This window comes from Misgurnus anguillicaudatus, chromosome 18, assembly GCF_027580225.2.
Source record: "Misgurnus anguillicaudatus chromosome 18, ASM2758022v2, whole genome shotgun sequence".
In the NCBI taxonomy this organism is placed as follows: domain Eukaryota; kingdom Metazoa; phylum Chordata; class Actinopteri; order Cypriniformes; family Cobitidae; genus Misgurnus; species Misgurnus anguillicaudatus.
In genome coordinates this window covers 18,319,640-18,334,142 of record NC_073354.2, presented here as the reverse complement: position 1 = coordinate 18,334,142, position 14,503 = coordinate 18,319,640, and the positions used below count along the sequence as shown (strand labels likewise).

The 14,503-nt window shown below is 36.5% G+C and overlaps 1 protein-coding gene across 1 annotated transcript; it reads left to right on the top strand.

The window, feature by feature from the left end:
• The first annotated feature begins 657 nt into the window (after window positions 1-657).
• LOC129429004 (polymeric immunoglobulin receptor-like) lies at window positions 658-13,784 on the top strand. The gene is made up of 4 exons (XM_073855370.1): window positions 658-795; window positions 2,598-2,909; window positions 3,261-3,578; window positions 13,528-13,784. The coding sequence occupies exons 1-4, from the start codon at window positions 747-749 to the stop codon at window positions 13,782-13,784; spliced, it is 936 nt and encodes a 311-aa protein (XP_073711471.1). The 5' UTR covers window positions 658-746.
• The last annotated feature ends 719 nt before the right edge of the window (window positions 13,785-14,503 follow it).

The following is a 14,503-nucleotide window of genomic DNA, read 5'->3' as shown; positions in this document are numbered from 1 at the left end:
ACATCTTATCTAAAAACAATTATGCCACTTTTTAAGGCCAACATCATGTACATTTGAATGCAACAGCCAAAAAATCGTTTATCTAGTGTACTTAAAACTATTTTTAAAAAAGGTGCAAAAAGACCAGTGTGGATGTATTAGCTAAATCTCTTCTTGAAATGTTTATTCAATGCTTTTATTTGCCACAATAATGTATTTTTTTACACTTAACTGCATTTTGGGCTTTTATATTATCTTCAAATATTGATGTTTGTGATTAACTGTGATTAATGCGATAGATTTATTATATGATCTTTTGTGAAATCTATTCTTGTTTTGTTGATGGCTTTATTTAAAAAGTCACTAATCTAACCACCATGTTTTTCACCATATAATAAAATAAAGGATTACATTCATTGTTTTTAGATGTAAAACAATTATTGAATTCATCATTACACACAAGCTAAAAGGCCCAGAAATCACAGATCATATTTATATTTCACATTCATTCATTACTGGAAGAACGATTGAATACTTTTATCTTGTGTCACTCAAGCAGCTCAAAATAATCTTGTTTCTGTGGTTTCAACAGTGAGCTATTTGACAATGACATACAAGTATAGGAAATAAACCGTGTAAGGAAATTAAAAGAGGAAGTTGGGTTTTTGAAGACAAACAGCTTACAGGAATCACAGAATAAGATCACTGTTAGCATCTCTTCATTACTCTCAGAGTTTAAACATTACTGAGTGAGGATTAATAAAACAATGAGGGACTGTTTATATATTTCTCTCTTTATGCTTCACATCAGTGCAGGTGAGCTGAAAACTACACCAAACCTTTTTAAGAAAAAATTCAAGTGAGATTAATGTTACATTACTCATTTTTAAGATGTAATTTACGTTTTCAAAATGATGTCTTACAATTCACATCAAGGTTTGCAAACAAAACAGATCATGTTTCAACGATGAATATCAAAGATGTTTATAGTGTTCTTGAGTAAACTATAGTTTATAGTACACCGTTTAGTTCATAAGACAAGCACAATAATATACACAATAATACACAATCTGTACTGTAAAAATACTTAAAAATACTAAAGATGTTGGTTTAACTTCCTGATAAGACATTCACATGTCTTGATGTTGATATGGTTTGTGTTTTTGTTTGGTTGAGCACAATGTATTTGTATAATAATCTTCATTCTGACTGTTCAATAAGTGTTTCAATAAGACACATTTACTTGCACTATGACAATGGAAGATAATAATGTATTGAGAATTTTGGTAAATTAGGCCCTCAACCTAATAACAGATTAAAGACAGAACATCTTCAAGTAAACATAAATCAAAGCTAATAGTAATACCAGTAATGTGGTAGTTAGTTTTATGACAATAAGAAGAAAGGTTTAGATAAACTAGTGAGAAGCAACACTCGGTTGAATAGATAATATCTGATAAGTATGACATAATGCAAAACATACACTAAACATTAACTCAGTTAAACAAATATACTCTGAATATTGCAAAACTATTTATTAAACATCATGTCCATCATGTTTCATAGGAACACTTTTTTTTAGATATTTTAGAAAATGTTCTTGCTCTTCTAAGCTTTATAACGATTGAACAGTAGATGGAGATGGTGTTCTACTTCCTTCAAGCCCAAAGAATGTGCATCCATCCTTCAGAAAAGTAATCCACACGGCTCCAAGGGGATAAATAAAGACCTTCTGAGGGTAATCGATGGGATTTTGTAAGAGAAATATCCACATTTAAAACTTTAAAAAACGAAAATAACAAGCTTCCATCAGAGGTCAATGTGTATTATGTGTACCGTATGATGCATAAGATCTACTGAGAATAGACTCTCGCTTAAATATCAATAAATATCAATATCGTCTATATCCTCTTGTCTGATATCAAATTCCTCCAATCTTTTCTTTAAAATCCTCAATTAACTTGTGAGTGGCTTTGTTGTTTTGCTCCCTGCACTGTGGTACCACTCTCTGCCTTTATCCTACGTCACTACGAAAAGTATGAATGCAGTAGAGTCCAAGATTGTGTTGTTACCAGAAGATAGTTATTTTTGTTTGTCAAGTTTTAAATATAAATATTTATTTTACAAAATCCCATTGACTACCTCAAAAGTTTTGTATTTATCTCCGTGGAGCCATTGTAAATTACTTTTGTGAAGGATTGATGCACATTCTTTGGGCTTGCATGAAGCAGATCACTGTCTACTGTTCAACCTTTATAACGCTTGGAAGCTAAAATAACAGAAAATGTGTTTGTCTAAGAGATCTCGGATGGCTTGAGGGTGAGTAACCCATGAGGTAATTTTTATTTTTGGGTGAACTATCCATTTAAGTCACAATGATTTGCTGGACTAACTCTGTAAATGTTATTGAACTCAAGTTAATCAACCTACATTTACTGTAAGTCATATCTGAGATATTTTAGATTTACTTAAAACATTTTCTTCATGTTTAATTAATTTTCAGTAAGGTGATCGTTTTACAATCTGAACAGATTTCAGATCACAGCAATTGTATTTGTTATGATTATGTTTTAATCTAAAAGTTCATTTAATAGTTGATTTAACTCTCTTGTTTTCAGGTTGTAATCTTTCAAATGAAGGGCAGAGAATAGATGTAATAGGATACACAGGTGGTTCAGTCCTGTTGCCCTGCTCCTGTGATGACCCAAAGTCTACAGTTAACACATTTACATGGGAGACTGTAAATGTGTGGAAGAATGTATTTAAACATGAGAAATACAGAGGCAGACTTGAGCTGTTTAATAAAACATCTCCAGCAAATCTGTCTCTTCTTATTTCTGACCTCAGAGAGGAAGATGAAGGGAACTATAGATGTACTGGACCACACAGATCATCACACAGTTTTACAGATGTTTTCTTAACAGTTAAAGGTAAATGAATGATTCTTCTTAAACTCTCACAAAAAAGATAAAAATATTATTTAGAATGTAGAAAAATAAAATGGGACTTCCTTTTTTCCAAGTCTCACCAAATTCAGCTTAAATATTTTGGCCATTTACAGAAAAGTTATCTTTACGTTTGTTTGTTTGTTTGTTTGTTTGTTTGTTTGTTTATAAACCATTTTCATGTAATGGAAAAACAGACATAGCTTGAACTTGTATTTATAGCTTGTAGTCTTATGATTGAATCCCACCTAGAAATCTGTTGATCTTTAAATATTCTGTGCTTTATGTTTTACAACTGTTGTTAAATGTTTAAATAATCAATTTTCATGTTCACAGGATGTGATTTGAATCGGCGGACACACACAGTTTATGTGACTGGATATTTAGGAGAGTCTGTAGTTCTGCCCTGCTTCTGTACTGAACCACTGGCTAAACCTGACCAGCTGATATGGAGTTTTGATATAAAAAGCAATAATTATGAAGAAATTTACCCATCTGAACACATTGAGAGGTACAAGAACAGACGCAAACTGTTATATCAAACCAATCCAGGAAATCTCTCTCTACATCTCTCATCACTGACCAAAGAAGACCAAGGAGTCTATCAGTGTTCTGTGTCTAACGGGGTTATCTTCATCAGACTTCATGTTGAAGGTATATTTTATCTTCTGTGTGTTGTTACTTTAACAACATTATTATTTGTTTTGTTTGAGAAATTCAAACTGTTAAAAAGCTGATGTAAAGTTGAATGACAGATGCTCTGCTGTGTTACAGTGTTGTATATTCACTAACAAAAATTTTACTGTGAACAGAGAAACCACAGGCCCATACAATCTATTCATCAACATATCAACCTTCACATCAACCACATGGCATACATCTGTGTAAGTCATTGATATTTAGCTTTAGAAAAATGATAAATCGTTTCCCCATCATCTGTCAAGTGTATCTAATTGAGTAGTTGTCTTATCTTATATCAATTGTTAAACTATTGAATATTTGTAAATTAGCCTCATACACAGACCCATATAAATGAACTAGGCAAGGTGATTAAATAAATATAACTTTAAAAGGTTTAATTTACTTTACAACACCTAAATTGTATAATCTATAACAGCGCATTCACACAGGGCGTAAGCGTTAAGGCTTCCCATTCACTTTTAAAGGGTGACGTCAAGCGTTGACAAGCTGAATTGTGGATCTGTTGGAGCCACATCACTGCGTTTCTCACGGCTAAAGTTGAACATTTCTCAACTTTTCAAGCGGCAACGCGAGCGTTAGCCAATCCGATCACCTTATGCAAATAACCTAGGCAGAGCCAGCCAATTACGTTCATGGAAGACCGGTGCATGTGCTGCAGCATCTGTGATTGGCTGTTGGCCATGCTTCAGACAAGCCTTCCGTCACTCTCCCACATACATTAACATACAGTGGATTCAAAAAATATTCAGACCCCTTCACTTTTTCAATTTTGTTATGTAACATCCTGATACTTTAAAAAATTTTTTAAAGATGCTGTAGAATGTAAAACTGTATTTACCTAGTCATAGATGAATAATAAGAGTTCTGTACGTGGTAATGACATATCGTGAGCCTCAAACACTATTGTCCTCCCTCTTATGTAAACCTTGTGGATGCAAAAGACTGTAAAAGAGGCCAATCTCAGCATAACACCAGCTGTGACATTAGATTCATATTCACCCACAAAATTAAACTAATTACGATGTTGTTACAATGCTAAAACAAAGTTGTGACTGCTGATATTATTGTGCAAATCCATACTGAAAAACACAAACTTACCACAAACGTCCATTAACAATCTTTGAATAATTTATTGTTCATCAAAATTGGTATTTTCGTCTGATGCATAAAGGTCTGTTTGCACACACGCAAATTATTTATTTTTTTCTCATTAATCTGCACTTAGTACCCCATAAATGACAAAGTGAAAACAGAATTTTAGAAATGTCTTTAAATTAATTTTAAAGAGAAAATGGAAATTTACATTAAGTATTCAGACCCTCTGCAAGAATAATTGAAATTTATCTGAGGTGCCTCCCATTTCTGCAACTTGATTGGAGGTCACATATGGTAAAAATTTAATTATTATATTAGTTGGTAATATAAGCTTTCTTGAAGTAATTAAGCTTACTTGGAGTTTTCACAAAAAGTACCTGGCCAGGTGACCAGCTCTTGGGAACCATCAGTGCAGCAGATTTTTTTTGTAGCCCTGGCTGCAACATGCCAAAATTGAAAAAGTAAAGGGGGTCTGAATGCTTTCTGAATACACTGTGCACTCTGAAATAAAGGTACATGATGGTACAAAAGTTGTCACTGGGGGGGGACCTTTTCAAAAAAGTATACTTTTGTACATAGGCGGAGCTTGGGGGCTGGGGGGCAGGCTCCCTATTGGCAAGATTTAAAAAAAAAATTATATTTCACAACAAATCTACATATTTATTTAGCTATAATTGTATTTATCAAAATTTAGCGCTTTGTAAAATCACTTTTATCCAGCCGTCCAATCACAATGGAATAGAGGTGGGACAATCACTAGATTGACCAACTAGAACATCTTTCCTATATTACAGAACAACAACATAAAGTTAATATAGCGTGTCAATTATTATATATAACACCCTGGTCTACCACAATATAAATATGTATTGACTAAACAAATTATCTTCAAAATTTGATACTTATAAGACAGTACTTCCTCAGATGTTTGCTTTTAGGGTTGCCAACTGTCCTATATTAGCCAGGACGTCCTGTAATTTGGGGCTTATTGATTGACTGCAATTAAAATGCCCATGCAGTACTTTGATGTCATCCACCTGTTGGTTCTTGTGGCACCACATGAAGTCAAACAAGCAGGATCAGCAGCTCCCTTTTGGAGCCAGCCTGTAGCGGCCAGTCGATGAATTGCAGCTTAAATCAATTCTGTATTGGCTTCATCAGAGAGATCGGAAGGTTGCCCCTTGGTCTGAACTCGGCATAAGGCAAGGGTGTCCAATCACTGCGATAAAGTAGTTTTGATGTTCAGACATTCAGACTTCCGGGGTCAATCACTTTCTTAGTAGACATGCAAGAAGTTTAATCAAGTCTCTTGCCTACAACCTACATTTTGCACAATCGCTTAAAATATCGTAGCCTAGTATCGTTGAAATGTCCTAATTTGTTTGTGAATATCTGTTGAATGTCTAACTGGGTGCTGTGACAAGCCTAGGGACCGTCTACTAAGTGATATTTTTCTTCATTAAGTGCGACCAGTGAAGCCATTTTAGTCAACTATATAGACCTATCAGAAACTATTAGCTTGATTTGCTGTGTCTGCTAATGATGTTTAATGACATTTTTAACAAGAACATTTACATTACAATAATATGTCGAATGCCTAGAGAAAGTCAAGTGTAACCTCAAAAACAAAGATTATCTCTGAATTTTACAATTCTTTATATGTTTCTGTCTTAAAATGAGGCAGCACTGTGTTGGTTTTTTAAATCATATGTTTCTGTTCAATAGGTTTGAAAGAAGAAGCCTGATTACTCTGAAAATTTTCTCTGGACCCTCGAGAAAATTCTACAGGCCACATTTGGATGTTTTATTAAGTTCTGAATTTTCGGTTGTGAGTTTGGTAAAGAGCAGTTACTGTATATTATTAAAGCATGTAACAGTGTTCTCAATAAATGAACAGAAAATGTACTTTTTATTATTTTCAGGTGTATTTGTTTTATTAATTGTATTTCTTAAAAAAAATTAAATTGTCACAGTTTCATAATCTCTTTATGTATTGATTTTATATGTATTGAAACAGTCCCTGTCCATGGTACTGAATACATCATGTTGTTCACACTTAAAATTGTAGACAATCAAAAAGTGTGGCATCAAGCTGTTTATTTGTTTTCAACATGTTTAAGATGTGTAGTTAAGATTTATTTGTAGTAAAGGTTTGACTAGAAATGCAGTATGCATTTATTTAATGACACATGATACAGTTCAATAGCTTTTTAAATGTGGGATGCACTGCTTAAAAAATCTTTATTGAACCCTAAAGAAAATACTACATCTCTTCTATGTACAATTATTTACAAGAACACATTTATCTATAGGATTTCTCTATGCAACTACATTATTTTCAATATCTTTGGAGACAAGGGGCCCTATTTTAACGATCTGAAACGCAAGTGCGAAGCGCAAAGCGCAAGTGACTTTGTGGCCGGATCTTGGGCGCTGTTGCTATTTTCCCGGCGGGAGAAATAAGTCTTGCGCCAGGCGCAAATCAATAAGGGGTTGGTCTGAAGTAGGTTAAATATTCATAGGTGTGGTTTGGGCGTAACATCAAATGAACCAATCAGAGCGCTATCCAACATTCCCTTTAAACGCAAGGGCGCAAGTTTCATGGCGGGTTGCTATTATAATGACAGATTTACCAGGCGCACGCCAGGAGGGGTTCACAGCTGAGGAGACCAACGTTCTTGTAAGAGCAGTCAAAGACAGAGAAGTTGTTTTGTATGGGGATGGGAGAAACCCGCCCAAATCAGCGTCGGTTAAACAGGCGTGAGAGGAAAAGCCACAATTGTCTCATCAGCTGCGCCAAGCACTACAATGATGTCAGGAGACGGGGGGATCCCAAGCTTGCCAGCATAAATCGGGCACGCTGTGTAACGGGAGGTGGATCTGTCTCTACACAGGACCTGACGCCAGCAGAGGTTTGGGGGCTTTGAAATCAGAAACGCAAGCAAGGTCCAACCCCAAAGTACACTTACAAATCAAGTTCATATACATTAAGGTTTCTTATGAAAACATTTTAATTATTATTTACATAAAATAAACGTAATACAACCACACAACAAACTTATGAAAATATTTTAATCATTATTTGCATGAGAATTTTTTAACGCAGACACGCAATAAATAAAAACTATCACCACAATGCTCACCACAATGGTTTCCCTTATCTCATGTATTTTTTATAGTAACAATTAATGATTTGCAAAAATAACTGTTGCATCTCTGTAGATTAGATAAGCAATGCGCGTTGTGCACGCTATACATTATGGTCAAGCATGCGCCCTTAAAATAGCATAATGAACTGCGCGTAACGCGCCAATGACTTTAGACTAGTTTTTTCTGGTTAGTAGCGCAATTGTTTTTTGAAACTGCAAAATAGCATCAGGGATGGTTTGCGCCAGAACACGCCTCCTTTTTTGCGCTGAACCGCCCAGGGAGCGCAAGTTCATTCCCTAGTTTGCCGACGTGCGTCTGTGGAGGGAAAAACCCGCTGTGCGCCGGTGCAAAATACGTATAATCACTGAATTGAAAATATATGCATGAGAGCTCTTAAAGGTGCAGTGTGTAATTTTTAGAAGGATCTCTTGACAGAAATGCAAAATAATATACAAAACTATATTATCAGGGGTGTATAAACACCTTTTTATAATGAACCGTTATGTTTTTATTACCTTAGAATGAGACGTGTTTATCTACATGCACAGAGGGTCCCCTTATGGGGAAGTCGCCATTTTGTGACGCCATGTTTCTACAGAAGACCTTAACGGACAAACTTTTTTTACTAAGTTGTCTCCGACGATGACATGTTTTTCCGGTGGTGGTTACCGTAGCTTCTCTATGCGTTTCAAAAGCGAAGGGGTGAGCAGTGGACTGAGCCGTTAGTTGCAATTCACAACTTCACCACTAGATGCTGCTAAAATTTACACACTGCACCTTTAAATTGCATGTTTAACAAAATGACACATATATGGTTTTGTATTGACTAGTTTATTAAGAGTAGAGAGATTGATGCATGTATTAGATAGAACAAAGCATAAGAGATACATTACGGTTTAAAGTATGATTTAAATACCTGTCTTCGAGAAAGTGCAGAAGAGCTCAGAGAAGAAAAACAATGAGACTTTATCGTATATACAGTATAAGATGATAGGGGAATTTCCCAGTAAACGTAAGGATCAAAGGCGTGCCATAAGGGCCTTGAATATGTTTCCTGGAATTTGGCCTTGAGACCTTTCCTATAAATTGATGCTGCTGCAGAACTTATTCAGATTCTGGACACCACACCAGCATCTCCATTGTCTGACAGCCTGAAATCTTGTGTGCTTTAGGCTAATCTAATCTAATTTTGGTATTTATTTTATTTTTAATTCAGCAAAACTTATAATCGCAAACAACTGAATTATATTAATAAATTTTATAAAAGACAAGAAGTCTGCTTTTGTGAACTTAGCTCAGATAATCAACCACATGGAATTCTTCTGACAATTATATGTGAGTATGATCTAAGAGTATAACATTACTTAAGGTAATGTGATTGGTATGCTTAGGGAAATGGTTGCAGATTCGACTATCCTTGCCTGCCCTGAATAGAAAGAATAGTCAAAAGGTACAAATTCTGTACCATAAAACATGGCGCCTAACGTGGGGCTTGATTTGTCCTTGATTTCTGTCCAGAATCAACGGCAAATCATGTCATTTAAAAACCGATTATGGGTTACCTTGCCTAGGAAAGAGTTAAAATAATTAAAATCCTGTGAGACCTCAAAGAATAGATTGAAACAAACTATTATACGACCCAGAAAGGATTGTGTGCGCGCGCACAATTTTAACGTACGGTTGACTTAAGCTGTCAGGAAGGACGCTACTTAAAATGACAGAAAGAGCTCAGACCCATATTCTTGTGTACACAAGAGACGATCCTCGTGTACGTGAACAAGAGGGTGCCGCTGAAAATGTGGAAACCTCATTCTTAGTGAAGGGAGCTGAGGAATTAGCGCTATGGCTCTAGTTTAAAGATACATTAGGGGGTATAACGTTCTCAGAAGCCGAAATAGGCTTAGCTGTAGTATAATGGGCACAAACACTAGAGAAGAATAAAAACAGTGTATGAGTTTAGATGTCGAGTTTATTTTGTCAACAGTGAATGAAGATGACTTAGGAACCATAAAAATATATGGTATAGACAAACTGTTAGAAAAAAGACAAACAGACCGAGATACAATCTAAATTGCTGGAATTACAATTGATGGAGGTAGTTTGTAAACGAATAGGTGTTAGGAAAAAAGGATAGAGCCACAGTGGGTTTATAGAAAGGATAGTTGCAGACTTTTACCGAGAGAGGCAATAACTAAATTGGTACATACATGCCAGTGCTGTTTTTGGCAGCCCTTTTAGTTTTAGTCTTAGTCTTTTGGACGAAAATGCTTTTAGTTTTAGTCACATTTTAGTCACTTATAAAATTGTTAGTTTTATTCAAGTTTTAGTCGATGAAACCGCAAAAAGGTTTTAGTCAAGTTTAAGTCAATTTTAGTAAAAAAGTAGTCTTTAACAAATTAATTTAGGTTAAAAAGTGTGGTGTATTTAAACTATTAAAATGTGCAGTAAGGTTGTCCCTGAGGGCTTGTCGTTGTTTTAGTCGGTGTGCCTTCTGCGCATGTCATAACAAAAAAGTTGAGCCTGATATACCCTCATATTGAGTTTGTGTTTCGCTGAGACCTCACTTATAAAGTTCAGAAACACGTGCCTTGCCTTGTTATTTAAATACACCACAAAAAGTATTGGAAATGGGCTTAGGTTTGTCATGTAGATACATGTAAAACCTTAAGCTTACCATGAAATGTGTCACAAGCCGAATGTCGAGTAAAATTGAATGTATATGATATGTTAACAGCGTGACTTGTTAGTTACCTTAAAAAAAATATTAGCGTGATGAGCCTTCAGGTGCCGCTTGAGGTTGGTGGTATTCTTCCCACCTTGTTTGTAATTTACCTTTGTCTCCCAATATGCATTCCGTTTTTCTGTCTGATGGATTATACTGAAAGTATGTCCATAAATCATCTCGTCGTTTCCGTTTATTGGTGTCACCGCTACGGTCCTAGAACTCGCCACAGCGGCATGTGTGTTGTTGCTGTTGTTTGAAATCTGGTGCGCGTGCGCGGCATGGCGGCAGCCGGGTGTTGGCCGTGAGTGAGACTGTGTTGACCCAAAACAAGGATAGGAAGCGGCAGCATTGCTGATACTTTTTAGCTAAAAACAGACAGATTTCACGCAAAATATGCAGAAATGACATGCATTATTAACGTCAGACTTATATTCATTTTTATTCCGTCTCGTCAACGAAAACTCGAAAGCGTCTCATCATGTTTTCGTCCCCTTAGAGACATTTTTAGCTAGTCATCGTCGCGTTAGCGTCATAAAAAATAGGTGCGTCAATGAAATAATTTTGTCATCGTTGACGAAAACAACACTGATACATGCACAAGTCATGCGATTTTTAGCCGAAGCAATAGAGAACATGAAAGATTTAACAGGAATGAAAGACAAATACTCACACATTAAAGGGAGCTTAATACACGCCGTAAAAGACCAGGTGCCCCTAGTTACCATGTGGGTGTCACTTCAGGATGAAATTCCTATGTCAGACAAAGTAAGACTTTTACAAGATGTAGGAAGAGAAATACCAGGAGGATATAAATTAATTACCATCCTGAACAATGCGACAAACAAACAAAAAGAAGAACGATTAGCTGAATACGACTTAACTTCTCAACATGTGAAAACAGTGAGGGAAAAGGAACCAAATAAGCGTCTCAATAAACCAAGTACAGCAAAAAATACAATGACAAATAGGGTGTATAATTTGCGATTTCAAAATAAAAAGAGAGACCATTTTAAGACAAGTACACCTAGAGTACCATTTCAGAACAAGAGAGGCTGGGAACGAAGTAGATATGGAACAGTTAGTAAAAGATCATTCGTACCCAATACGCAAAAATCAGAAGGCAGATCTTTGTAACTTCGGATGAACTAGTTAAGAACACAAAAGCATTAAACTTTCGATGGTAGATATGGGAAAATATACTTAAAAAAAAAACGAAAAATGTCAGAAAACAGCCGTGGACCTGTTCAAAGGTAGTTTATACTGATTGTAGTTTATACTGATGGTTCAAATACACTTAAAGGGGAGAACGCGCATTAGGCGTACATTACCGTTTTTCTCAATTGCTAAAACACTATAACCAGGCTTTTGAACAAAAATTTCAAAACCGTGACGCCATTTTTCAAAAAGCACAGTGCTTACACCATCTGGTCATATAGAAAGCACTAGCATTCAATACTGTTCACTTAAGTCAGCACAGCTTCCTCTGATGGCTACTTCCAGCAGGATAATGCACCATGTCACAAAGCTCAAATCATTTCAATTTGGTTTCTTGAACATGACAATGAGTTCACTGTACTAAAATGGCCTCCACAGTCACCAGATCTCAACCCAATAGAGCATCTTTGGGATGTGGTGGGACGCCAGCTTGGTGCCCTGGATGTGCATCCCACAAATCTCCATCAACTGCAAGATGCTATCCTATCAGTATGGGCCAACATTTCTAAAGAATGCTTTCAGCACCTTGTTGAATCAATGCCACGTAGAATTAAGGCAGTTCTGAAGGCGAAAGGGGGTCAAACACAGTATTAGTATGGTGTTCCTAATAATCCTTTAGGTGAGTGTATAAGGCAGCCTTCAGGCCTCCGAGTCCAGCTGCAATTTTTCCGGCATCGCTCCTCCTCCCAATCTCCTCCTTCACTGCTCTCTTTCTTCTTCTGTGCAATTTCTGTTGTACGGTGGTAGAACTTGGGGCTCGAGCCTCGCCTCAGGTTCACTCTCTCTGAAGGTTCAGAGCTCTAAAGCAGAGCTCCCATCGAGGACAGCAAGCCAAGTTTGTTTACCATTAATCATTAAGAGCTGAATGCGCAGGTGAATACTAATATTTTAAATAAATAATAAACACATGAACTCTGAATTTACTGAATATGTGAATAAAATCTATTAAGTCTGTCTGGTGTGCTTCAACAAAGCTTAAATGGCACAGATAAAAGCAGATGTGTTACAAGTGCTTTTTAAAACCACATGTGGTATTTCAGTGTGTGATAGCGATTGTTTGTGGATTCATGAGAAACATAACACAAATATAAGCAGTGTTTGAGTTGAGCTATAAAGCACAAAAATATAAATTTTGGGGGTCTAAATGCTACATGAATTTAAAAATCTTGTGCTGTGCTGCAACAAAACGATACTGTCGATTATTTGCAATAAAATAATCCAAAAGATTTCTGTCTGAAATGTAGCTTAAAGATTGTTAGATTAAGGATTAGGTACGGGGCTTTTAAAAATTCTTCTCAAACTATTATTTCACACTAATTTAAGCAGTTAAAACATCTAACTTTGTGAAATCACGTCAACCCTGTAATGATGGGGGGCTTGACCGGGGAGTGGGGAGTGTGGTTTAGCTAGGGTACCCCCATAATCTTTGAAATAATTCTGGGTATAAGTATGAAAGTATGTCTCCGTTCATGTGTTCTCTTTACAAATAAGTAAATATGCTCACCCTGTAAGTTCATGATTAAAAATAAAAATGTGACCAAAAACAAAAGCTATGTAATGTCAAATTATCCTTTAAATTTATAAAAATCAAAATGACGGCATATAATCATATTATGATGGATATTTTATGTCCATGTCTGTCAAAATAATGGACAATGAAAGAGTCTAACGCAACCTCTGATATGTGAGTTTACGTGTTTTGTGGGGGTTTGACAGCATTACCCTGTGCGTACCCTGAGACTAAATCCTGCAGCCAGGCACCCCTGCTTCACCCCATCATCTCACTATTAGCTGGTATATCTGTTCCTGTTAAGGAGGTGGACAGAGCTGTTAAGGAGGTGGACATAGCTCGGGGCCCTCCCAATACGCCAAATACTGTATGCTTCCTTTACCTCTTTGATTACGTTAATGTGAACCAACTTCTACTGAGCTGCTGGCGGACAGCCACCCTGACAAGATTTATCCAGCTGTAGCCCTGCAGCGCCCCACATTTCAGGCCACACAATCCAGGGCACCCGTCTCAGGCTGGAAGTGATTCTAAACCATATATGGTTTTTGTAGCGTTTTTATTTTTATATTAATTTTAATGAGACTTCTATGTATAATAAATAATAAAATGTATAATAATGTGGGTGCTGCGGGGCAGCAGTTGGCTATTGACCCGCACATTATCCTGTAGTATATTTTAAACTCCTCTCGATGATGGCAAGTGGTCCAGAGCCCTGAGGCAGCAAAACATGCCCAAATCGTGATGTCCCCTTCACCATACTTCACTGTTGGGATGATGTTTTGATGTTGGTAAGCTGTGTCCTTTTGGTGCCATAGTATTTTTCGCAAAAAACTTGTTTCATCAGTCCATAAAATATTTTCCCATTAGCAGCTTTAGGCTCACAGCAATGTTTTTCAGGAGAACAGCGGCTTCCTCCGTAGCTGTTCTGACATAGACACTGTGCCTGTTCAAAGACTTTACGTATGGAAGACTCATGAACAGAGATGTGTGCCAGTTTCAATGATGTCTTCAAGCCTTTAGCTGTTACTCGTGGGTTTTTCTTACATTGAGCACTCTGTGTTGTGCCTTAAGAGTCATCTTGGCTTGGGTGCCCACTTCTCGGAAGAATAGCTGGGTGATTCTCACGAAACCATTGAAACACCACGGCACTTATGATTTTAGCTTTAAAATGTGTAATATAGT